General features: G+C 41.8%; 1 protein-coding gene across 2 annotated transcripts in view; it reads left to right on the forward strand.

The window, feature by feature from the left end:
- The window catches only part of ITGA1 (integrin subunit alpha 1), an 88,646-nt gene that overhangs the window by 34,717 nt on the left and 28,614 nt on the right, over positions 1-25,315 (forward strand). For both annotated transcript variants that reach the window (XM_044445941.1, XM_044445940.1), the window contains exons 6-18: positions 2,768-2,895; positions 5,487-5,635; positions 6,495-6,645; positions 8,550-8,715; positions 13,527-13,600; positions 16,053-16,197; positions 17,927-18,069; positions 19,329-19,472; positions 19,655-19,912; positions 20,501-20,631; positions 21,850-22,013; positions 23,366-23,502; positions 24,491-24,601. In XM_044445941.1, the coding sequence (XP_044301876.1) occupies positions 2,768-2,895; positions 5,487-5,635; positions 6,495-6,645; positions 8,550-8,715; positions 13,527-13,600; positions 16,053-16,197; positions 17,927-18,069; positions 19,329-19,472; positions 19,655-19,912; positions 20,501-20,631; positions 21,850-22,013; positions 23,366-23,502; positions 24,491-24,601 (1,901 nt within the window). The remainder of the gene's footprint in view (positions 1-2,767; positions 2,896-5,486; positions 5,636-6,494; positions 6,646-8,549; positions 8,716-13,526; positions 13,601-16,052; positions 16,198-17,926; positions 18,070-19,328; positions 19,473-19,654; positions 19,913-20,500; positions 20,632-21,849; positions 22,014-23,365; positions 23,503-24,490; positions 24,602-25,315) is intronic.

The following is a 25,315-nucleotide window of genomic DNA, read 5'->3' on the forward strand; positions in this document are numbered from 1 at the left end:
CCCGCTGTGCATCACTTTACGGTTGCTTACTCTGGACTGCATTTGTCATGTTAATGGCCGTATGTGACTGTCAAACACATTCATTCCGAAGAGCTTCCAAGGATGCAAAAGCGTGGGAACATTTTTTAAATGATTTTTATCTGGGATGGAATTACTGACATCACCATGAGTACTGAGATATCTTCCCTGGGGAAAGCATTCCAGAGCCTGCAGCGTGGCAGAGGCCTGGTTCACATGTCACAGCCCTCTAGGGTTTGTTTCAAGCTTAGTCATGCATGAGTGGCGGCAAAGAAGGGTGCCCACCCACTCCTACTTATGTGTACAGCCCAGAGATGCTCCGTCCATGACATCTGAAGCTAGAATTGTGGGTTGTTGGGTGAAAAACAACCCATAGTTAAAACTCGTGTTTTGTCCTGCTTGAGAAATTGAGGAGTTTTGAGGTAGACCAATGCACTGTCCGATGGATTAGGGCATGGTTGACTGACCAAAAGCAGAGGGTAACCATTAGTGGGGAATCATCGGGATGGCGGCCAGCGACTAGCAGGGTCCCCCAGGGCTCTGTCCTGGGCCAATCCTGTTCAATCTTTTCATCAATGACATGGAAGAAGGGGTGAACAGTCTGCTGATCAAATTCACAGATGACACTAAAATGGGGGCACTGACCACAACTGAGGAGCAGGTACTCCAGATCCAGAAGGATCTGGACAGATTATGGAAGTGGGCAGGAGACAACAGGATGGCATTCAATGTGGATAAGTGCAAGGTCTTGCACTTGGGGATAGGAATGGGTGTCATAAGTACAGGTTAGGGGACAAGTGGGTGGAGAGCAGCACTTGTGAAAGGGACCTTGGGGTACTGGTTGACTACAGGCTAAACATGAGTCAGCAGTGTGATGCGGTGGTCAAGAGGGTGAATGCCACCCTTGATTGCATAGCCAGAAGCGTGGCTTCTAGATCAAGAGAGGTATTACTACCAGTCTATACGATCTGGTGCGCCCACAACTAGAGTATTGTGTTCAGTTCTGGGCCCCTCATTGCAGGAAGGATATAGCCAAGTTAGAGTCAGTGCAGCGTAGGGCCACAAGGATGGTGGCCGGATTGCAGGGAAAGCCATATTAGGTGACACTAAGGGAACTGGGCCTTTTCAGCCTGGAGAAGAGGAGACTCCGAGGGGATCTGTTGGCGACATAGAGGTATGCGTGTGTGTGGGGGGGGACACACGGAGGTGAGTAGACACCTGTTCTCCCCTGCAGAGGAGGAAAGGACACACTCCAACGGGGCCAAGCTCAGGGAACCAAGGTTCCATTTGGATGCCAGGAAGCAGTTCCTGATGGTTAGGCCTCTGAGGGTATAGAACGGGCTTCCACGGGAGGTGGTTGAGGCCCCATCAATGAGGTTGTTCAGGGATAGGCTAGACATGCACATGGTAGGAATGTCATGAGCGGAGCTGGCTGGAGCTTGGAGTCAAACTAGATGGCCCAGGAGGACCCTTCTGACTCGCTCTGTTTCTATGCTTTATATCCTAGAGTTACACAGCTAGATTGTTTCTCCCACAACAGCCCACAATTCCAAGTTTAGCAATCAGGATAAGCAATAAAAACACTCTCCATTATTCAGCTCTGACTGGATTCAATGGAGCAATCAGGAGTGAAATCTAGCACATTCACTTGCCCTTCATTCACACCACCCATGGTTTAACTAGTTGCAAGCTGCTGCAACATGTGAATGAAATCAAGTATGGCCTAAATGCTGGTAGGAGTACTGTGGGTTTCATTGATTTTTTTGTGCATGTAGCCCTGGAAAGCAACTTTCCAACATGATTTCTTGGAGACAAGGCATTCCCAGCATAAGAATGTGGATTTCAGACTTAGGGCACACGCCTGTGCAGATTTAGACAGAAAAAGGTCATAAAAGTCCCAGCATTGCTGGCTGGAGTATGCTGAAAGTTGTAGGACTTTTTTTTTTTTTCATCTAAACATATATAGGGTGCACCCTTTCTCTTCTTCAAAATGCAGCCTCTCCCAGGAGCATCCTGTGGAAACATCTGGTTTTGCTTCTTCCTTCCTCTCACTTGCTCCCTTGCTGAGGAAAATTATAACTAATGCCAGATTAACCATCTTTCTTTACTTGGCCTGTGTCATACTTGGGAAAGCTAGAACGGTTGGTTTCGTGACCATTTCAGAAGTTACATCATTCTTTTTCTTATACATGTGAGCCATTCTAGCCACTGATAGCCTTTTCCTCCAAGCTGGTGAACATCATTACATCTTGTGGAAGTAAATTCCATAGTTTAGTTCTTCTCTTATACTTCCATCTGTAGTACTGCTACCATAACAAATCCACCACATCTTCCTAATCCCTATACCTAGCCCTACAACACATATCTGGTTGATGAGTGTACCATGATTGTGGCACATAGATATTAACTTTCCCATTAGCCTAAAACTTTTGTCTAGGAACCTGGCTCTGCAAAGCTACTTTAAGTACTGTCTCACAAGACCACAACTAAATCGTCCCAGATTGTACAGTTCCCATGCTCTGTTGTATGAATTTACCCTGAAAAAAGAGTGGGATAGAAGGAAGAAGCAGCGGTTATCCCATCAAATCTTTGAACTATTCGTATTACATATAAGTTGAGGTTGCAATCTCTGTATATTTATTTAGAAGTAGCTGGATGCCAAATTTGTTCCAGTAGAAAAACATGTACATTCCTAATACCCTGTTAATGCATTGCATGCCACTGTATGACTTCGTAATTCATGTTGCAGAATGCAAGACCCAGATGGACATTGTCATAGTCCTCGATGGCTCCAACAGCATTTACCCGTGGCACAGTGTCACTGCTTTTTTAGACAGACTGCTGAAAAATATGGACATAGGTCCTCATCAGACACAGGTATGGTGGAACAAAGATTTCATCTTTCTTGCTTTCATGTCAGAATGTCCAGAGTTAGTTCTCAGCCAGGAACATAGCTGGTTTGCCAGTGGGATCCACAGTGCACATGCTCTGGCTCAGGAACCAAGGGAGAAGAATCACTGCAGGAAGTGGAATTAGGAATGGCACTAGAACAAAGCTCAGATTATAACTACCTAGCACAGGTATGTTGAATCCCTGTATAACTACCCTGAGCTACTACCTGGACATCCAGGCTCCCAAATGGTGATATCCAAGCCCTTCCCTCTGATGGTCCATCAACTGATTTTTTTCCAGTTTTTGTATGGATTTCTTCCCTATTTTCAAAGGTTAGAATGTCTCTCCTAAGTCTTATTTACCAATAGTAAGCACTTTACACTAAAATCTTCAGGCATTTTAGGTTAAGTGGACTTCAAACCTTTCAGCCCGAGCCCCAGCTGGAATGCAATACCCAGAATTACATTCCACCCTCAGGATGGAAGTAATTTACCATCCCAGTCCTAAAGGCAGCTGTTATCCCAGCACAGGTTTACCAGATACTTAGGGAAGGTATATCCTTTCAGCTAGTCTCTCCCATTCCTAGTATTCTGCTCAGGGACAACTTACACCTGATCCTTCTCTGATGTCTCACTCCTAAGAAGACCACTGCTGGGGAGCTACTTGGAAGCTGGACATGTACTCTGCCACTGGCTTTGTACTTTCCACCTGGTCCACTACAAGTGGTCATTGGGATTAGATAACTCATCATGTATAGTCCCACTTGGCTATATGTTTCCTCAGGACCCCATGCCTAGGAGCTGTCATCTCACACATGCGGAGGGTACCATGCTGGGAAAGTCTGCTCTAAAACCAAGGACATTCATGGCAGTTTCATTTTCCTACCCCAGGCAGTAGTCTTAAGACATCTAATCTGACTCATCTAGTTCCTTTGATGGGTCAGATTAGATGATGTAGCGATATTACAGGCAAACGAGACTAGGGATATTACAAGCAAATGGGGACAAGAAAAGTAAGATGTATGGCGTGAGAAAACCTAGATTTAAAATAAATCACTCATCAGACACCGATTTCAGATGTTCTCTTCTATTGTCACTTCTGGCTCTTTTTCAAATGAGTGAATACATAAACATCCCCTTCTCTAGGGTATCCCACAGGTAAAGGCACCAAATATGCTTGTGATGCTCAGCTTATCACTTTCCTGCAAAAAAACCTGACATATTCCTTCTCCCCTTCTCCCTTTTAATCTTCACAACAACCCAGTGAGGTAACAACCACTTTCTAATTTGTAACAGTAAAACAACTTTCCCCCTCTGCTCCTATTTAACATAGCTTTACCATCTTAGTTCAAATGGCATTCGTGAGTGCCAGTAAGCAAAGATACTTGTGTGCTAAAAGGGATGGGCTATAAAACTGCCTGGATAACATATCTGTAAAATCAAAACCTAAAATGCAAACTGGTCCCACTATAAAAGGATATGACTAGATAAAAACCGAAGGGGCCCTGTTGCTCTTCAGTCTGTCCATGTCACAGAGCTTTAAATAATGCACAAGTCAGAGATAAATATGCCCAATCAAAATGCATCATAGCCCTATAACAGGGTTGTGGAGAATACTCAAAATATCAAAGCAAAACATAAACTTGAAATATGCTAATGGAAAATAGTAAATACAGATAAAGAAAAAGGTTCTTGTTTGCAAAAGTTTTCTTTTTCTCTGTCTCATTCTCTCTCTCTGGTTTCATGTTTCTTTTACAAGTGAGGTTGGCAGGCGATCCAGCAAATCCCACATATGTGGCAAGAATGGGCACCTGATGAACACCGATAGTGGGATGCCACTATGAGCAGCTTCCCATGTACACTTTTATTGTAGGTGGAATTCATGCTTAAGAAATTATGTTCAGGGTGAAGCAGTTCAGTCTTTCCCAAGCCTTTGGCATTGTACAAATTGGCATGAGTGCCAACACAAATTACATGGCAGGCAGAGCCAAGTGGATCGCCATAACCAAAGGTGTGTGTTGCTTTTCCTGTTTGTAAATGGGTCATTGTTGCATGTGAATGGATCTAAACACCAGCTCTAAGCAGGCCAGCTACTGCTAATCAGGTAGGCTACAGAGTTCTCTTCATTTTCTCAAGTCTAAAATTCTACCCATATAGGTGGCCTAGAAATAACTTTTGATTTAAGGAGCAGTCCTTTGCATGTTTAGACAGAAAAAGCCAGCATGATTGGCAGAGCATTCTGTATCTTGTAGGCCTTTCTTCTGTCTAACATGCACAGGATTTTTTAACATGCACTTTAGATTTTTTAGAGAGAAAGTGGATAAAGGCTCGATTATATTCATGTTTCAACAGAAAAAAAAATCCAGCAACTCTAGGATTCTGCCCCCAGGATACTGGAAAATTGCAGGATTTCCTCCATCTAAATATGCACATATTTATTGAGAGTCTTACTGTGGTGGTGGCCCACCTGCCTCATCTACTGGACAAATCTCTCATTTCTGCACTCTGCGCCATCACGAAAACACTCTTCATAACACTCTTATGAAGGTTGCTTAAAGAAGAAATTTTGTCTTGCAGGCGGGGATAGTTCAGTATGGAGAAAATGTAACCCATGAATTCAACCTCAACACATACACAACCAAAGAAGATGTGCTCGCTGCAGCAAATAAAATTAAGCAGAGGGAAGGGACACAAACCCTGACAGCTCTTGGAATAGATACAGCAAGGTAAGCACAGACAATACTGGGAAAAGGGACAAGGCCCCATGAGTTACTGTGTCACTTTGTCACAGGTATCCCCATCATCACCACTTCACAAGCATCCTGTTGAATTAGGCCAAAGTCTTTCTAATCCAATAAACTGATTCCTGCCGTGCCCCCGCCCCCCACCGATGCTCCTGGGAAGCTTATAGGCAACACAGAAGGCCCTCACCAGCTGTTCTTTCCAAACGACCTATATTTGGAGGCATGGAAGCCCATTCTGATCCTTGACCTCCATGCAGACAGATATTCTTGACACAGTCCTATGACACTGGCATTGCTTTAGTGGATAATCCAGAGGACACCTGCTTTAAAGCAGAGCTTTAGGCTTGGAATGTATATTAAGCCTGATAACTGGTCCATCTAGCCTGGTCTCGTGTACACAGAAGGCATTTGCTCTACTGCTTCACCATGAGCCTCCTCTAGGTTGCAATCCTCTGCTTGTTTACCTGAGAGTAAGTGATGCTGAACTCAGTGGAATGAAATATTGGGATTGATGTTACCACCAGCACTTTGCCCAAGCTGCTTCTTCCAGTCCTTGACCATCCTTAACTCTTCATTCACTGACGATTCAGTCTAAACAACGGATTATAGTCAGCTCCCTGCTTTTCTGTCCAACTATATTGTAAAGATTTGAAGCTATTCATAGAACTCTGTTCTGCATTAGAAATAAGTTTTAATTCCCTAAAATGTGTCATGCTGTTTCTTTTCCTGTTGATGTCATCATTTGCTGTTAACCACGGATTGATTTCCGCCCCTTCATTCATGCCATGGTTACCATGTCTCCTTACTTCACTTTTCTTTCTTTCTTTCTGTGCCACTTTAGGACAGAAGCTTTTACAGAAGCTCGTGGTGCACGCAAAGGAGTCCAAAAAGTCATGATAGTCGTGACAGATGGAGAATCTCATGACAGCTACAGATTAGAAAAAGTTATTCAGGATTGTGAAAATGAAGCTATACAGAGATTTTCTATTGCTGTAAGTGCAGTGCTCTACGAGGACCTAAGAATCAACAGAAGTTCTTCTTCGAGTTTGTTTGGAAGCAGCATGTGGTGACAGCATATAAAAGTTCTAAATAAATAAATAAACAAACATACAGCCACAAGATGCTAATCCTTTAGGAACTGAGTAATGATACTTGGCATCGATTATATTTATATATTGCCCAACTGGCAAACAACAGGAAAACAGCAACAAAAACAACAACAAAAAAGATAACATACAAACCTGTTTTGTTTTGTTTTGTTTTGTTTTGTTTTGTTTTGTTTTGTTTTGTTTTAGAATGCTGGGTATGTTTAGCAAGGACTAGCTTAAGGGCAGGGGGAGCATGATGGTGACATTCAAAAATCTGACATGATGTCATGAAAAGATGCATCAGGATTGGTCTCAGTTACCCCAAAATACAGAACTAGAACTAGTGGAAGTTTCATGCAACCAGATTTCAGCTGAATATTAAAAGAAAATTCTCAGTCGTAATGGCTACTGGTGGACTAAACTGTCTTGGGAGGTGGAAGTGAGTCCTCTTTTGCTGGAGGTATTTATGCATAGCCTAGATGGCCTTCAGTCTGCAGTAGTTCTGTGATTCTATGAAATCCATGTAGAAGGTGGAGGTGTATGGCCAAAAATGCAAAGTGGGAGATACGGGGAGACAGAGGTTGCCTCCACTGCTCCACCTGCTCTGCATAGGATGCTAATAAGCTTCTGAGTTCTGGGGTTTACAAGCACCAAGAGGGCAACCAATTGTACACTCAGTCTTTCTTTCTTTAGTATGTGTGTGCACTTGTGTGTAAGAGTGAGTGAGTGCTTTGGTGTGTGTTTGTTTTCTGTGGCTGAGCACTGCATGCTTTTGATAATTTTTGAGTAACCCACCATGTAAGCATGGAAGGGGGTTTTCGCTAAAATACTTTGGGAAAAGGGAAGTTGCATTGTTGACACTCTGGTCATGTGTGTGCACAAATGTGAGCAGAGTACAGCTGGAGATGGCTACCCCCGGGGCCCATCATGGCCTTGATCTGGCCCCGCATAAATATAGGTATTTCTAATGTTTTAGATCCAGGTCCAAAAACCATTTCACTGCTTATGGTAGGGAGCTGAGCCCTGAATTAGTTCCAGGTTTTTGTCTGAATTGCATATTATCTCTTACTTCTAAAAACAACTGTGTATTCTTTAGCCTCTGACCGCAAAGAATGCTTTGGGGGAATGTTGGGGTTGCAAGATCAGACAACTCACCACAAACTATTTGACTATTATGAAACTACATAGCGTGGAATCACACCGTTTCCAGAACTACAGGGTTTTCAAGATAATGGCATGGTGTTGTAAAGGAACAACTTTGGGTTTATAAGTTTTATCTTTGGTCATGAGGTCTAGGGAAAGCTAAGCTCATGCTTAGCTTCAGGCATCTTCCAGTCAAAACACAAACAACACTGAAACTACTTAGCACACTTCATAATATGGATTGTGAAATTCAAATTATTTCCATGGCTAGTTGTCCCTACCACAATTGTATCTGGGAAATCTGTTTCCCTTCCTAAGGTAGATTCTTTCTCATAATCACACCTGCCAAAGGAATAAATAGCATTTTAAAGTAGCTTGCAACCATTTTGGATGTATAGATAAAAGCTGCACATGCTCTGGATCAATGAAAACATGTTACAATGTCCCTCATCAGGGTACTTCTAGATTACTGAAGGGTGTTCATTCTAGGCTGGTCACAGTGTTCAGTTCATATATTTGTCCAATATCCATGAAAAATGTCCAGGGCAATGGTTCCTGTCCTTGCTTCCCACAAATTTCTAAATGCTACCAGTTGTGAAATACAGAACCATCTTTCTGTAAAACCTTGTGACTTAAATGTCTTCTTGGCTTTCTTAACACCATAGATTCTTGGCCACTACAACCGGGGGAACCTAAGCACTGAAAAACTTGTTGATGAAATCAAATCAATTGCTAGTGAGCCAACCGAAAACCATTTCTTTAATGTCTCAGATGAATTTGCTCTGCTTACAATTGTTGAAGCTCTTGGAGAACGAATATTTGCCCTGGAAGGTATGTTTTTGTTTTGGCTTTTCAGTTTTCTTTAATGTGTCCAAGCATTCTTTACATGGTTGAGAAAGGAGTTCTTACTGCCAAATTCTTAGATTCTGTAATTTCATCCTGGTAGGGCAATTCTAGAATATATCTTAATATTCCTCCAACATCAAAATTCCTGTTTTTCCCCAATTCTCAATAATAGTTGAAAATAACAACTGCTGCGTGAGTTATTCATTTTCAGAGCAATTGTAACTTCCAAGTCCACTGGTTGGAGAGTTAAGATGGAGCAGGAGTGTCCCTCTTCTGGCACATTTGTGCTGATGAGAGAAGGAGCATCTTTCCCTGGCAGCCTAAGATGTGCATTGGGATTTTCAGAGGGCCTGCATTGGGATTTTCTGGACCATGGACAGTCCTGAGTTCTCTGGATCCATAGACCCTTCCTTAGAATCCCCAGGACTGTATCTCTCAGCTTCACCAACCTGGAACTAGCATAGGCATTTCCTCTTCCAATAAAAACCAACCACACATTTTCTGCCTTGCAAACAACAGGCATTGGCAGGAGAGTGGGGCAGAATTCAGATCAATGCCATGAGAGAGGTAATGAGTTACAGTCTCCTTTTCCCCACAGCTCTTTGCTTGGACTGTGTGACAATTTGGGATATATTCCTGAAAAAAGACTTGCCATTTCCCTCCATTAATAATATATTTGATTTTGGGGCTGTAGTCAAATAAATTAGTAATAGTAGTGGTAGTAGTAGCAATAATATAATCACCATAACAACAATAGAGTGAAATATAATGAAATGGTGTTTTACTTCATTATTTTCCCTGTTGTGATCGTTATGTAGTTGATTTTACCACTGCTACATGTGATAGCTGTTATATGATAGCATATATAGAAGGATAATTCAGTTCTTAAATAAAATAACATAAACCAGCACCAATCATAACAATGGTAAACTTTTCTTCTGATTCAGTTCCTGACTTTTTTTTAAAGACCTCATGTAGAGGAATCCTATAACTTCAGGGGTTGTCTAAGGGGCCATAGGATTTGAGGGATTTTCTTTCCCTAGGCTAGAAAATAGAGCTATGAACACAGGGAGAAGGATAATATCCATTCCTGCTTACCACTCCCCACCCTTTCCATCCTCTGATGACAGCTCTGTGTTGGTTCCATCTCCTTGAGGTTGCTGTCACAATCTCAGGAAGGAAGGAAATGGAAGTTTGTTGGGCAGGTTTGTGGGTGGGGGTAACAAATGGTATTGGTTAGCCAGCTCTGGGCCTCCATCTCTGTTCCTGTGTATCACCTAGATGGGGTTAGAGGCCCAGCTAGCAAAATTTGAAGGAAAGGAGGTTGGAACAGCTACCTCCTCCAGTCCTGCAGCTCCTCCCATTCTGCATAGATAGATGGAGGTCTCCTAGATTGTATACACTTATTATACTTCTTAACTTGTACTCTGTGCCTTGACTTCCAGCTTCTCTTGTGCAGGACCATATGTCCAGTCCCCGCTTCCTACCTGTGGCACATTTGAAGCTGGATTATGTCCCTCTCTTGCACCCAGTTACATACCAGATGACCTCCCAGAGAGCATCATCTATTGGGTGGTATAAAAATGAAATAAATAAGTAAGTAAGTAAAATGACAGTCCAACCCACTCAAACTCAGGGATGTCCCTAACCAGTGAAATGCCAAAAGTATACATTGGTGGTACACAGGCCACAGTTTTGACTACTGTCCTTGCATCACAAATTCCTTAACAGTTTCCTTAGCATTGACAGTTCCCATATTAGCCAAACTTTCCATAATCTGGTCCTGTTAATCTTCTATTACCCTTATTTGGCCCTTTGTTGGGGGTCCCTCTTGGGAGGGGCAGTGTCACTTCTGCATTCTCTGCAGTTGTTAACACAGTAGCAGTGCTTTAAAATCTTAGACACTAATGTAAGTGAGTGTATTTACTATCAGGGAAAGCATCTGTGCATACTTTACATTTGAAGTTCTCAGCCTTTGCTAAATAATTATAATAGACTTGTTTATGCAAGCCCCTTGCATCAGTGTCAGAGAACATAAGTAAAGGAATTCACTGATTAAAACCTGACAATTGGCATTTTATTGCCAGCAACTGAACTGCATAAAAATGATTGGATTTGTATAGAAACTATGCTTAGATGTGAGGGTTTCCCACTATTGCAGCTTTTCTCAATTATGGGTTATATGTGTGGCGGGGGGGGGGCGTTCTTGGCTTGTAAATAGTATCTATTTCTTTGCTTAGAAAGTTGGCTGTACTTGAACAAAGCTGTATGTGTACAAATGGGAAAAATGACATTTGCAGCCTAAGGTATCTTTGCCACTTACTTCTTTCCCTTCCCACTGCTAAAGAGAATGGCTGAATTTCCAACTGAAACGAGGCTAGCCTCTCCAGCAACTGGCAGAATATTTGGCTGCCGGAAGTGGAACAACAAAACCTTCCCCACCACAAGGCAAAAGTCTCAAGAATCATGCAGTTGGGCCTACAAGCCATCAAGTCCAACCACCCACTCAATGCAGGAATTAAGTCACCTATACAGGTTTCAACTCAGCCCATCTCTGCCCAATTGCTTGTCTGCAGCCTTGTCACCAGAAATGTGATCTACTAGGTTAAAAACCCACAATTTGCTGACCCATAATTAGCTTCCTGAGATGGTTCCTTCAGTTTGCTTAATGCTAGGGCTGGCCCTGGCAGAGAGTAATGACTTGCATGGAAATTTCAGAGAAAATTCTGCATCCTCTGTGTATATTGGATCACATCTGCAGTTAATGTGTTGAAAATAAAAGCCTGCATCTCAGGAGCCGGGGGCTCAGCTCCAATCCTTGTAAAATTTACTTGGGGAAAAGCTTCATTGGACTCAGCTGGACTTAGTTCTGAGCAGACATACACAGTTAGTTAAAGAAAGTCTATGAAAAAGAAAAAAGGTTGTACTTGTTCTTACATTTTATCAGTCATATCCACATTGAATCAAGTGCAATCGACATTTTCAAAAGAATGTAAAATACCATCATTGATCTCCTCCTCCCCCCCCCCCCCAAAAAAACCATATTATCTTGATGTTAGAAATGCCAAAATTACGCTTACATTTGCTCTGGGTTTCTTTGCTTTAAGGTCCCCCACCCTGTCCCTGGTGATTAAGAGGGCAAAAGTAGGCCAAGCTGACAAGCTTTTAATTTGGAGAGTTGTGCTATTTTTTTTAACACTACACAAATTTCATTTCAATTTTATTTTGTTCTTCCACCAAGCCATTCAGGGTAGCATGTATTATTTTCTTTCTGCTACCACTCATTTTATCTCAGCTGCTCTGTATGGTAGCTTACGCTGAGATGGTCAGCCAGAGTATCAGTGTTTGAGGACTCTGACAGAGGAGTGCTAATTCGAGAGATTTTGGCGATTCAGTCCCTCTGACTCTGGACTATTAGCCTTACTTATAAATTACCATGAGCTCAGGTCATTTGATTTTGCACAAATTGCACTAGAGTCACATGGATTTTAGGTGTCTATTTGCTCAAATGTCATTGGCTGTTTTAAAAAATGCACTCATTCTGGTCTGTCTTGCAGAAAGAAGAGAGGTGCCTCCCCCAACCCCCTAAAACCCCTGTCTTGGCTCACTTCAAATCATCAGTACAGAGGCAGGCAAGAAATCTGATGAGCTCAGCTGAGCTGGATTTCCCTGTTTTGGTAGATCCCTACCAGTGAGCCTTAATGGCAGAGAAGACAGTTCTGGTCCCCCTGGGTCTGGCCTAGGCTAGCATGTTAATTGCTACACTGGAATCTTGCACACAAGAAGAACTGTACAAGAATGTGCATTAATATACCACACCATTCTCAGTCATCCATCTGTCCTGCACGCAGACTCAGAAGAGTCCTTGGTGCGTGCACAAGAGGAGAAAACTTCCCATGAGAACCAGAGGGTTGATGAAGATGTATTTCTGGTGTCAGCTTAACAAGCTCTACTCCCCAGCTGAATAGGCAATGGGAATGGAAGTACAGGAGATAAGGAAATCCAGGGAGGTGTCAAAACAGAAGAGCATCCAGAGACCAATTTGGGTGTTAATGGGGAAACAATCCCACCAGGTGATGATATGGGATGTGGGAATTTAGATGAAGCTGTTGAGGATGCTCATTCTGGCAGGCACAGATTGGGGCAGTTGGAATAGAGATTGATTAAGCGTTGCAGAGAAAGGGGTCATAGTGCCCCACTTCTAGAAGGATGGCCCAGAAGGATTCAAAAACACAGTGCAAGCGGAACTTAATTAGAATGAGAGGACAATTTCTTAGCCTGTGTGACTGTAATTGTAATACTGTGTAGAATAAAGATTTGGGTAGCATCAACTGGAGTGATTGCTTTTGTTGGGAAGGAGTGCCAGGCACACGGCACCAATCTAACAAACAGAAATAAATATTAGTCAGTATTAAGTTTATAGCTAATATATTTAGCTATAAGTGTATATTTATACTTCATCTATAACTTTATTAAATGATTTTATCTCATTAATCTTAGTGCACTCATAGTGACTGGAAAAATAATGGCTAACTTGACTGCCTAAAGGGAATTGCAATGTCACTGAATAAAATGTGATCAAAGGTTTGCCACTTGAGAGGAACCTGCTAGCTGAGATAGGCAGACATTTGAAATTTCTGTTATGCCTACTTTAAATATTTCACTGTTCAAGCTAGGATGGGTGTGTGTGTCCTCCCATTCAGCTTAATTGTTATCACAGCAGCATTTTGATCCATGTTTGCTAAACTTTAAACATTTCCTTTCTGTCTCCTCCCCCACCCCCGCCCCCACCCCAGCTACAAAAGACCAACAAGCATCCTCTTTTGAAATGGAGATGTCTCAAGCTGGGTTCAGTGCCCATTATTCCCAGGTAAACAAACTGAAACAGAAAGTTGTTTTTATTTAAATTAAGAAGAGAGAGGGTGAACAGTTGTGTATAGCCTACAGTCACATGACACTAATGTTAGGGCAAACACAAACATCTTGCTGCACTCATTCGATATCAGCATCAGTCTTGTTCTAAATTCAATTTTCTGAAGAAACATGAGCTAATCTGGCATAAACACAAACTAAGAGCCATAAAATACAAATTTTCATCCATGTTTAGACAGGGGAAAAGGACTCCTACAACCCCCACCATTTTCCTGACAGAGCCATTATTCACTGTTCACTCTCTCTTTTTCCCCCCACCCTAACCAAATACAGCCATACCAAAATTCCGGATATGCACACAAACACCATTTGTGACACGGGACAGTGCAAGTCTTCTTCGCAGCTAATGGCCCCATGCATAAGCCAAGGACAAGGCCACCCTGACTTGTCCCACCTCCCAGCCTCAACCGCTCTTGCACCGCTGCAAATGTCGACAGTGAAGAAGCCACCCAAGGTGGGGCTGTCTGTGTGAAGGCAGCTGCACAACTGCTATCCTGCGCAGTCTGGAGGGCAGATCACCCAGATGTGTGAGGGCTTCCTTGCTGCAGACAGTTGTGCTAAATGCATGGAGCTCCAGAGGTGGGTCAAGGAAAGCACATGGCATTGCGGGTGGCATCAGCTGGTATAGCCCTGCTCACAGGAGCACTAATTGTGATTTGGGCTAAAGAACACGGAGCAAGATTATCATTGGGATGCAGAGTTAAATAAAGCAGACCAAGCAAGACCTTCTTTCAGAAATGGCCCATATTTTCATCAGATGTGGAAGACGGTTTCTCAATAGCCCAGTTTCCATATATTTTCTGAACAAACAAAATATGTGGAACAAATGGTATCACAGTACATTCTAGTTGTGTTTCCCCTTTTTCAGTTTTGTTATGATGGTTTTTATCAAAGGCTTTGCTTGATAAACAGAACTCAATTACAATTGCATGTTTGAAGAGAAATCAATGGTATATTGGTCTGGTAAGAGTACTATCTGGATACATCATTCTCCCTTCTCATTCCAACCATGAGTGGTGATTCAGCAGCAGACAAACATACACTCCTGGAAAAATGTGATGTACCATCGCTCTAGCATCTAGGAACAGTCTTTATAAAACCAGAATAATGAATATTTATTTTATTAATTTTATTTTCTGATTTATATCCTGCCTTTTTCCTACAAAGGGCTCAAGGCAGCTTACATCTCCTCCTCCATCTTATCCCCACAACAACAACCCTGTGAGGTAGGTTGGGCTGAGACTCTGTGACTGGCCCAAAGTCACCCAGTTGGCTCCATGGCTGAGCGGGGACTAGAACCCAGATCGTCTGAGTCCCAGTCCCATGCTCTTAACCACTACACCACACTGGCTCTAATATCATTAGACACTTATAATGTTGCTTTTGCTAATGCTCTGTTGTATCATTGGTTATCACTGAATCTGAGGGCACAAATGATTTTTCTAAATAGTGTAAATGTTTGGGAAGTCTGTTACTTCATCAAATGACACAGCAGCACAGCATTATGCACATAACTGAGATCTGAAATAATAATGGGGAGCAAAGAAAAAAAACCAATGGGACCTAATGATTAAACTTTAATATTAAAGTAATATAATGGAAAAATAATGGAAATGTGGCATCTACTGTTCAAGCCAGTAGTCAGACCCAGGCAGTCTGGGCAGTGATTGTAAGAAAGACTTTGCCTCAGCATCTGGCTACAAGCCCCATACCTATAGCAATACTGCATACAGACAATATCACTCAGGCTTATTATTATTATTATTATTATTATTATTATTATTATTATTATTATTATATATTGATACTGCCTGATAGTGAAATTCTCTGTGCAGGTCATTGTTTTCCCACTCTTAAATCTATAAATGCATGCATATGTAGGTATTTGGCACATCTGAATGTGGTGTGGGCATAGGACCTTCTGTCCCCATCTGAGACTCTCCTCACCCGCATGGCTCTCATACTAAAGTACAACTCAATGTCGTGAGCTCCTTCAGCTGTCCTTATTTGCCCGAAACAGGCCCTGCAGTACATCCCTGAGTAAGAATATGGCGATCAAAGATGATATTGTGCGGTTTGTTTGTTTATTTATTTCCATTTCTGCGCTGCCCCATAACCTGAAGATTCTCTGGGTGGCTTACACTATTAGAGCATAAAAACATACATAAATTACTATAAAACAAGCATTAATCATTAATTAATAAATAATAGAGCACATCATCTAAAATATACTCACACACATCAACAAACATACCCAACAAATAAACCAAAATTAAATTAAGATAAAAATCTGTAACAAAATATAGAAGTATTAAATTAAATCAGATCAAATCAACCAAAAGCTTGTTTAAATAAAAAAGTTTACATCTTGATTTCTCCTGCTGTGTTAGGATTGGGTCATGCTTGGAGCAGTTGGAGCATATGACTGGAATGGAACTGTCGTCATGATGAAGGAGGATGCCATAGTAACTCCAGCAAATGACACATTTTATGATGAGTTTACAGAAAAGAACGAGCCTCTTGCAGCTTACTTAGGTGAGAAAAATGGCCCAGTGCATTCGTGCTTTTCTTTTAGCTTCCTGCCGTTTGTTTTTCTTTTACGACAAACTGCGTAAGTCAAAAAACACATTAGGTCTATCCTGGAGGACCTGTTTGTGTGCCTGCTGGTAAAAGTAGCTAGGATGGTAGGTGCGAGGTAGGTAGGTCTGTGGGACAGAGTCTTCTCAGTCACACCCCCATCCAGTTTGTGGGGCTGTATTTTAGCTGACATCCACCAGGCCCCATCATTACAGGCCTTCAAATGACCCTGAGCTCTAAAGACTTACCTTTTCAGCTTGAGTGTAACTGAACTAATTTATTGAGTGGTATTGTATAGGCAATGGTAGCTGGCTGTATTTTTTAAAACCCTGATATTTTCTTCTTACTACTGTTCTACTGTTGTTTTATTTATTGCTTCATATTGTAGGTTGCTTTGAGAAGATTTTCCATGAGGGAGTATATAGATTTTTCAAAAGAAATAATACAAATTACTTTTTTAAATGACAAAAAATGACATTACACCAAACAGTATGCTGGAGCAATTATCTAGTGATTGATTACTTCATTTGTTCTCACTTCAGCTAAGGGAACAGTGTCCCCAAACTTGGTACGGCTGGGGAAGATGGGAGTTGTTCCCCAATGTATTTGTGGGGGCACTGAATTGGGGAAGGCTGCTCTCATATCAGATTGTTTTACAATGCCTCATGCTTTCACTTTCAGCAGGCTTCTCAAAGATAGGTTGGAACATGCTGAACACATAGTTTGTTCAGAAATAAAAAATAATTATTTGGAGCTTGAGATGTTTGGAATAACAGTTATTAGAACAATTCTGAAAAGCAGTCAAGGGGATTGCCTTTTCTCAAACTCCTCTAGATGTTCTTCAGTTACAAAATGTCATCCTTGACTTTAAATGATGGTTTAGAATATTTTGTGGATGATAGTATTTCAACTCCCATCATTATCAGAATGTTAGGTGCTGCAGTCCAACATGTCTGAAGGACACCCGTTTGTAGAAGACTGGACTATCTGGACTATAGAGAACACTATGCTGTGGCTTATATCCTCTCTAAAAGTTACCAGAGAATGCAATGTCCCCCGGATCCACTATGAGAATCTGTGCTAATAGTCATCAGCATGTAGTTGCTGGGATAATACAGGCAAAATATTGCAAAACATTTGGAATAATCGTAATGCATGTGAAGTGCTCCCCACTTAAACAGAGGAGACTAACAAGGCTTTCCAGATGTTGGAGAATGGCTGCCTTGGTGTACCAAAGAAAGATTCCAGTGCATAGACGGAGATCTTCAGACCTGGAAGTCAAATTTAGGACTCACAGAGTCCAACCTGACCTTGCAGGATTTCTGAAATGGCCAAAACCCTTCCTCGACTCTCTCCAGTTTTCCCCAACCACCATAATTTCATGGTTTCATGGTTTCTCAACTTCCTGCAGTTTTCCCCCAGTCTGGAAGGTTGAAACACCTGGCCTAAGGGATAGCTACTTGCAATAGGAGAATCAAACTATGAGAATTTTCTGTTGGTTTTTATATTTTTGGTCCCATTCCATTTGCTTTTGGGCCTTCCCGGCACTAGAACCCCTCACCCTGAAAGCTTCTCTGAGCTGAAAAAAGCTCAACGCCCATATTGTAGTGTTGTTTTTTTAAAAAAAATCACAAGTAGTTATTGCCAAAATATGCTAAGAATGAATGCAATGTCTCTGCTCCTTTAGGTTACACAGTAACTTCGGCCTCAGTCCCAGCTGAGACACTATACATCGCTGGCCAACCTCGATATAATCACACTGGCCAAGTTATCATATATAGAATGAGAGGCACTGATATAGAAATACGTCAGCGATTAAGTGGAGAACAAGTAAGTGTGCATGGTGGCATTCAAGTATTGCTTAGAGCGACATCCAAATATTTGTTACATGTGCAATATTAAGAAAATTTAAAATTAGAGAATAGGCCTGAATTACTGAACATGTTAATGTACAACTAAAGTCACTTTAAAAAGGTGTGCAGTGCATGATTGCACAATGTCAGTTGCAAAGTATTATTTGACGCATTCAGGGCGCACATGTGCCAGGGTTTCAGTTTCATGGAAAATGTGGCATTCCACATTGAGTCTCAAGCTGCTTTGATTCTGCAAATGGACCAGGTCGAAATACATGATGATCCCCCTGTGATCTCCTTTACGAGTTCATCTTGCACACTGCTGTTTCAGGGGCGCACACAAACACATCCAGGAAAATGATGTTGTTGAAATATGGAATATGACATGAAGATGTTTCTCCCCCATTTGTTCCAGCAGTCCAAAATGAAAGTTTATAAAATACAGTCTCATACTGCAGCCTTTCTGTGTGTGATTGGGTGTTTCCTGTGAGAAGCTAAGATGGTCTGGTTCTCAGCCGTGGCCTGACTACCCTCACTTGTCAACCCTGACTCTTCAGGGTCACCTGCCAACTCCTCCTCCCCTTCTACTCTATCTCACGTTATGAATCTGAACTCTCTTCCTGGGACTGCTGTATTGTGAGAAGCTGGGTTCCATCTCCACAGAACAGCTCCCAACTTACTGAGCAGTTTCTATTTGTGCAAAGAACAGGGAGCAGAGGCAGCAGCCAAGGATGCAAGGTGACTTCCACAGAAATGATGCTGAGGAGCTTCCAGGTGGCTAGCTCAGGTGTGAGGATGAAAAAAGCACTGGAGGTTCTGACTGGCTGGATAGGGGGAGCAGGTGTGCTTACTGGCAGGACAAGAGAGAATACCTTCTACTCTGGTCTTATTTAAGTCAGCCCAAGCTGCAGCACCAACCAAGCTCCCTTGACTTAACACCACTATAATATCCTGTATTTAGTGATGGGCAAACTAATCTCACTCCCATCTTGAGGAAAGCTTGAAGATTTTCTGGAAGTTCTGCAAGAACTTTGAAAATCTAAACCTCAGGGAACTCTTCCTCCGTCATCCTTCCAGTCTCTTCCCTTCTTCCAAAACCTACCCTGGCCAAGTAGAAAGAACCAAGGTAAAATGGAGCATTTATACTTAAGTCCTCGGCACTCAATTAACACCATGGTGTTAACACTACAGTATACTGACAATTACAAATGTATCATGTGATTTCATAAATTACAGATTGGATCCTACTTTGGGAGTGTTATCACAACCATTGACATCGACAAAGATTCATTTACTGATATCCTTCTGGTAGGAGCACCGATGTACATGGGGACCGAAAAGGAAGAACAAGGCAAGGTGTATGTTTACTGTTGGAACAAGGTAATGATAAAGAATAAACTAAATTGGGATTTGGACAATGGTTTAAGATCAACCAGGAGAAGCAACAAAAAGAAAGTCTGCTTGTGTTGCATATCTCTTGGGGGGGGGGTCATCAAGAGTGCTTGTAATAGAAAGTAGATTGAAAAACATTTTTTTTTTTTTTGCCATTCCCTTTTTTGCAGACAACATTTGAATACCAGATGACGCTTGAGCCCATAAAGCAAGCCTGCTGTTCACTCCTGAAGCACAGTGCCTGCAACAAGCACAACAAAAACGAACCTTGTGGGGCCCGTTTTGGGACATCAGTTGCTCCAGTGAAGGATCTCAATCTTGACGGGTTCAATGATATAGTCATAGGTGCCCCTTTAGAAGATGACCATCGAGGAGCTGTGTATATTTACCATGGCGATGGAAAAAGTATAAGGAAAGAATATGCTCAGGTACAGAAAACTCAGAAAATCTGAACATGGTTAATTGTGCAACATGGATGAGCACCACTCTGGGTCTGGCTTACATTAGAATCTATATTTCAATATCCACCAAATTTAGGTATTTTCTATAACGCATGTTTTCTAAAATCATATTTGGGACTCTAAAATTAGTGTCAAGGGAGGGGTTTTCAAGAGTATTTCTACAATTATATCTAGGAGTTTACTTTATTTTTCAATTTATAGTGTTGTTTACCACTCCCAAGAATGTTGAACCAATATTAATTTGTGTGGTTGGTAGCCATACTACCAACCTTAAGTCTTTTTTTCCTCTACAGGCTTTTGTTTGTAGGGAAATACAGAGGTTTGGTCTATGTCTTAATTCGAGTACTATTCAAAATGGGGTTTTGGGGGCAGGTGGTGGGGATGAGGTAGCAGTAACAGTCAGACAAATCCAGCAGTAACTGTGCAATTTTAGATGTGTAAGTCTTCTGAAGTTCTTCATAGCTTACTCATAGTTAAATATTAGTTAGGGTATTACCAAATATTCTTATGCATGTTTTTCTGATAACTGTAATATAGATATTATTCATTACACAGCGCATTGCATCAGGTGGAGATGGAGAAAAGATGAAATTTTTTGGTCAATCTATACATGGTGAAATGGATTTAAATGGAGATGGATTGACAGATGTCACCATTGGAGGCCTTGGAGGGGCAGCCCTCTTCTGGTATGTATGCTAAATGTTCATTCTAAATAGCAATTAAGTTGTCAATTACTGTTATCTAGAACAATCCTATTTATTCATGGTAAGTCATTTAAAAAGCCATGCTCTCCTGTTACTTGTATGTGGAGTCTTACCATGTTGAAGCATGTTTTCTTACATAGACACAAAACTCTCAGGGCCAATTCATAGCTGCCACCAAATTCCTAGGTGAAAATATTTTCTGGCCTTGACCATGTTCACGCAAAAGAAATAACCATTTGTAGCATGGGAAATGGAAGTGCAGTCTTATCTCGTTAGGCACAACTGATAGCAAATTCTTGCACTCTCAGCATCTCACAGAAGGGTTGTTATGGCTGAAATGAAAACAGCTGCATGCAAATGTGGGGATGCTTTTGCATGTCCCATATGACTTCCTATAGGTGAAAGCTGCAGATTTCAGCAATAGTGTTGCCTATGTGTACAAACAAAGCAGCCCTAAAAAAGGAACATTTATTTATTTTATTTTTATCGCACCATTCTGCCCCCGTTCCCCCAACCCTCCCCCCACAAATGGCACTCGAGGTGACCAATAATAAAAGCCAGATTAACGCAATCTTAAGTAAAATAAAACATAAAAACAAATATGATAAAATAAGAGTAGGCATGTAGCCTATGACTGAGCATGTAGCAATGCACCAACCTATTAAAAACCTCTTTAGCAACAGAGCAGTCAAAAGCCTGCCTAACTGAAACCATATTTGCCTGCTGGTAGGAAGGACAACAGAGAGTGCAAATGTGGCTTCATTTACCACAGAATTCCAGAGCTTAGAAGCAGCCCAAGGAAGGAAAGGAGAACAGGATTGTACACATGCTGGGCAGGATCTCAAATGCCACTTTCACAATGCTATCCTACACATCTTTACCAGAAAGAAGCCCACTGTATTTAGTAGGACATGCTTTGAAGCAAGTGTACATAGAATTTACTGCCTAAGTGTACACAATGTTAGACAACCCCAGTGTATATTTGAATGCCATACATAATTCCTTTTGGAATTCTCCACATTTAGGGCTATTTTCTTCTTCAAATGAGTTTTGCCATGTGGCATGGGTGATTCTTCTTTTGAAAAATAGGTCCAAAGCTATTTTTGCTAGTCACATAATCTTTGAGTCTATGTTACTACATTGTAAAATGCTAAAAGAATCTGATATTTCCAAATACCTTTCACATATGGTGTGTTTTAGGTCTCGTGATGTTGCAGAAGTAAACGTATCCATGAAATTCACACCTAACAAAATTAAGATCCTTAGGGAAGACAATGACATGGAAAAGCAAAGGGTGTCCATCAACACCACCATTTGCTTTGAAGTCAGATTGAAATCAAAGGATATCTTCATGAATGAAACAAGTAAGTAGAAGCACTCAGCTTGCTGAACTTTTCTAAAAACCAGAAGCCGTAAAGCTACTTTGGAGCAGTTCTTTAGAAATCTTCAAGAGAAGACCTGTGGTTAATGACTCTTGCCCAGAGGTTCCACCATATCCTCATTTGTTGGTGAAAAAAATAATAGAATGGGGCCTCTTTATTTTTGATTTTTAATCTGATCCTAAATATAAGACGGGTGCTGAAACATGATGGCTTCTCACAAGGGATGAAGCAGCAATAGGGAGATTCCTATCACCTGGAACATGGCCAACCTGTGTCTCCTCTTGCGTTGTCGATACTTGTGGAATCCAGGTCCATGCAGTTGTTGATGATTTAGCATGGTTCCTTAATACAGGCTTTTCTAGTTTAAGAGGTGAGCGGGGAACAGAGAGGCAGGACTGCGTTTAAGGCTGTGGTAGGCAACTTTGGGGAAGTCTGGGGCTATTTCCCGCTCCACCTAGCCACAATTCAGTGTAGCCTGCTGTCTTAGTTAAAGGAGTGGTGCCATCTCAGCTGGGCTGCCCGCCTAGCCTGCAGGCTGGCTGCCCTCCTGTTCACTCGCCCCTGCCCACCGCCCCTGCCTTGTGCCTCAGCTTCAGGGCTCCTGGGATTGACCAGCTGAAGTGGCACAGAAGCCCTCAAGCAGCAGTGCAAGCAAAATGGCCGCCATGTGGTAAGAAGAGGCAGTGGTGCTTGCAGCAGGCAGTCCTGCCACTGCCTTATTGGTGCAGTGAATGCCACAGCAGCCGGCCGGTGCTCCAGAGCAGGCAGGGGGGCAACAGTGGGGAGGGGGTGCCATCTGCCACCGTGTGAGGCATGGATTTGGCCACATGAGCTTGAATTGCAACAGGGCCAGCCGTGCCTAGATCCCCCCTCCAGGAGCCACTAACCCACAGAATTCTGCCAGGAACCGACAAAAGAAAAGAGGAAGGAAATATGTCAAAAGTAGCTTGGCAAGAAGTAAATATGCCCTGTTTACTGCTCCATAATGGTAAGCCATCGATTTTCTGCCACCGGTTTTGCCCATGCAGCAGTGTGGAGGCCAGCAGAGGCTGCATGGGTCCCACCCTGACTTGAGGGGATGCTCACTGTGCCTGCGCACCTCTCCCCCTACTTCCTTCCCGCGACCTCCTGCTGTGAGTAGGAAGAATGTGCATCCTGCCTTCGCCTGAATCCTGCAACGGCTTGCAGAGGACTCTTCCTCTCACCCCTTCTTTAGAAAATCTGAAGCAATCTGGAAAAAGTAACAAAGCAAATAACAGGGGAAGAGAATAATTTGTTCTGAAGAGCTATTCCTGGAAAAGCAGTGTGAGCTGTTATTCCTGCTTCCTTCTTAGGTATTCAGTACTGGATAACACTCGATGCAGAAAGGGCATCACCGCGAAGCCTTTTCACAGAAACAGCTGAACGGAAGATACAAAAAAATATCACAGTCAAAGGTTCAGAATGTGTTAAGCATAACTTCTACATCTTGGCAAGTAAATCATATAAAGTGGCTATCCTTTTCTTCCCCTCTCCATTGTTGCTCCTAATTGCCTTTGGTCCCATTAGTGTAAAAGGTCCATATAATTCAAGAATATCTTCTAAATCATTGGTTTACATTCTGCTACCCTATGGAGAATTTATACCCATTTTAATGTGAATTATACTCTCCTAGTTCATTCTGTCCTCATAGTGACACTATTTACCTTCCTCTGAAAATGGCACAAATTGCTGTGCATTAATTTCCATGCCATTGCTGAATAATCTATCCGTTTGTGATGGTTGCTTGTGACTAAGCATATATTTTGTTGAATTCCATCTAAGTTGTGTGAATTGTGTGAATCAGACAACTTTCCTTCTGTTGTCCACTCACTGACAGACTTGGATTTTTCCCCCATTTCTGCAAAGTATGCAAAACATTCCACTGCAGTATATGGAACTTTTTCTAGCACATAATTTTGCATATTTTTCTTAGCTCAAATTACAGTCAATCAGTAGAACACTTAAAAAAGAAAGATTGTTTTTCAGCAAAGACTGAAGAGAGATCAGAAAGATGTAAAATGTTGAGTGTTTGTTTCTGGAAAATATTATATATGCATTAGTGTATTTTCCAGCAACTTTCACATTTTGTGTGCAACTCCAGAAAGTCAGAAAGTGGTCTGTAAGTCAGCTGACTTGGAAAACTTCCGTCCCCTGTGATCTGTGGGCCAGATTATTCTTAGAATGGCTTAGTATGACATGTGAACCCACCCAAAAGGATCACTTGGAGGTCGTGAAAAAGGATAAATCATTTGAATATGTCATTTAGTTAAGCCATCAAGCTGTAAATAAACTAATTTGCTTTTTTCCCTTTTATGTGAATAATGCAAAATGCAGACCACATACCAACCATGGCTTTAAAAACATACTTGTTTCTTCTTTTTGAACTATCTGAACTAGGCAGAGGTTGCAATGACTGCTTTGCTCTGCTTTGTTTCCAGGACAAGCCTGACTTTCGTAATTCTATAAAGGTTTTGTTGGAGTTCAATTTCTCTGATCCAGAGAGTGGACCTATTCTTGATAATGCACTGCCCAGCTCAATATATGAATATGTAAGTCACTACAACGTGTGAAGTGTTATCCCTTTCCTAAGCAATTCCATGAAGTTTGATGCTCTGTCCACAGGCACATACGAGGCCCACACCAGTGCTGGAAGAATCCAGCACTCAGAATCAAGCAGGGCTGAATCTTACATGGAGTAGAACAGGGTTGAGCAGACCATTCAACAGGCCTCTGACACATCAGCAAAATGCCTAAAATTTGCATAGTTTATATGTGTAGAAATGTATAAATAATTCCTGTAAATTTAAACTGGAGCACAGTACATCTCACCATAGTGTGCAGGACTGTGAACCGGTGAGCTAAGGTACGCTCAATCTGCTCTCCAGGGGCTGTTGACGGGCAACTTCAAGGCCCAGCTGTTCCTTCTGATCTTTCTTTATCTTTAAACCAGACTTGAAATGGACAGCTATTCAAATGGAGGGTTGCCATCCGGAGGCCCCCCAATTTCATCTGCGTGCACCATTGCTTACCCCTTAAACTTATTATCAAACCTGCAACGTGCAATACGATAATACAATTGAGCATGCAGGCTATTTTTCCCACAGTACAGACTACCTACAACTGAAGGCCATAGTCCTGGGATTCTGTTTAATGGAGTTCAAGACATTTGGTTTGATTTTTTGGACTTTCTCCATGTAGAAATTAAAATTAGGCAAAATCAATCAGTACTTAAAAAAGAAAGACTGCTACCCATATATTAGTTA

The sequence above is a fragment of the Varanus komodoensis genome, unplaced genomic scaffold, assembly GCF_004798865.1.
Source record: "Varanus komodoensis strain SLA01 unplaced genomic scaffold, ASM479886v1 scaffold5, whole genome shotgun sequence".
Classification (NCBI taxonomy): domain Eukaryota; kingdom Metazoa; phylum Chordata; class Lepidosauria; order Squamata; family Varanidae; genus Varanus; species Varanus komodoensis.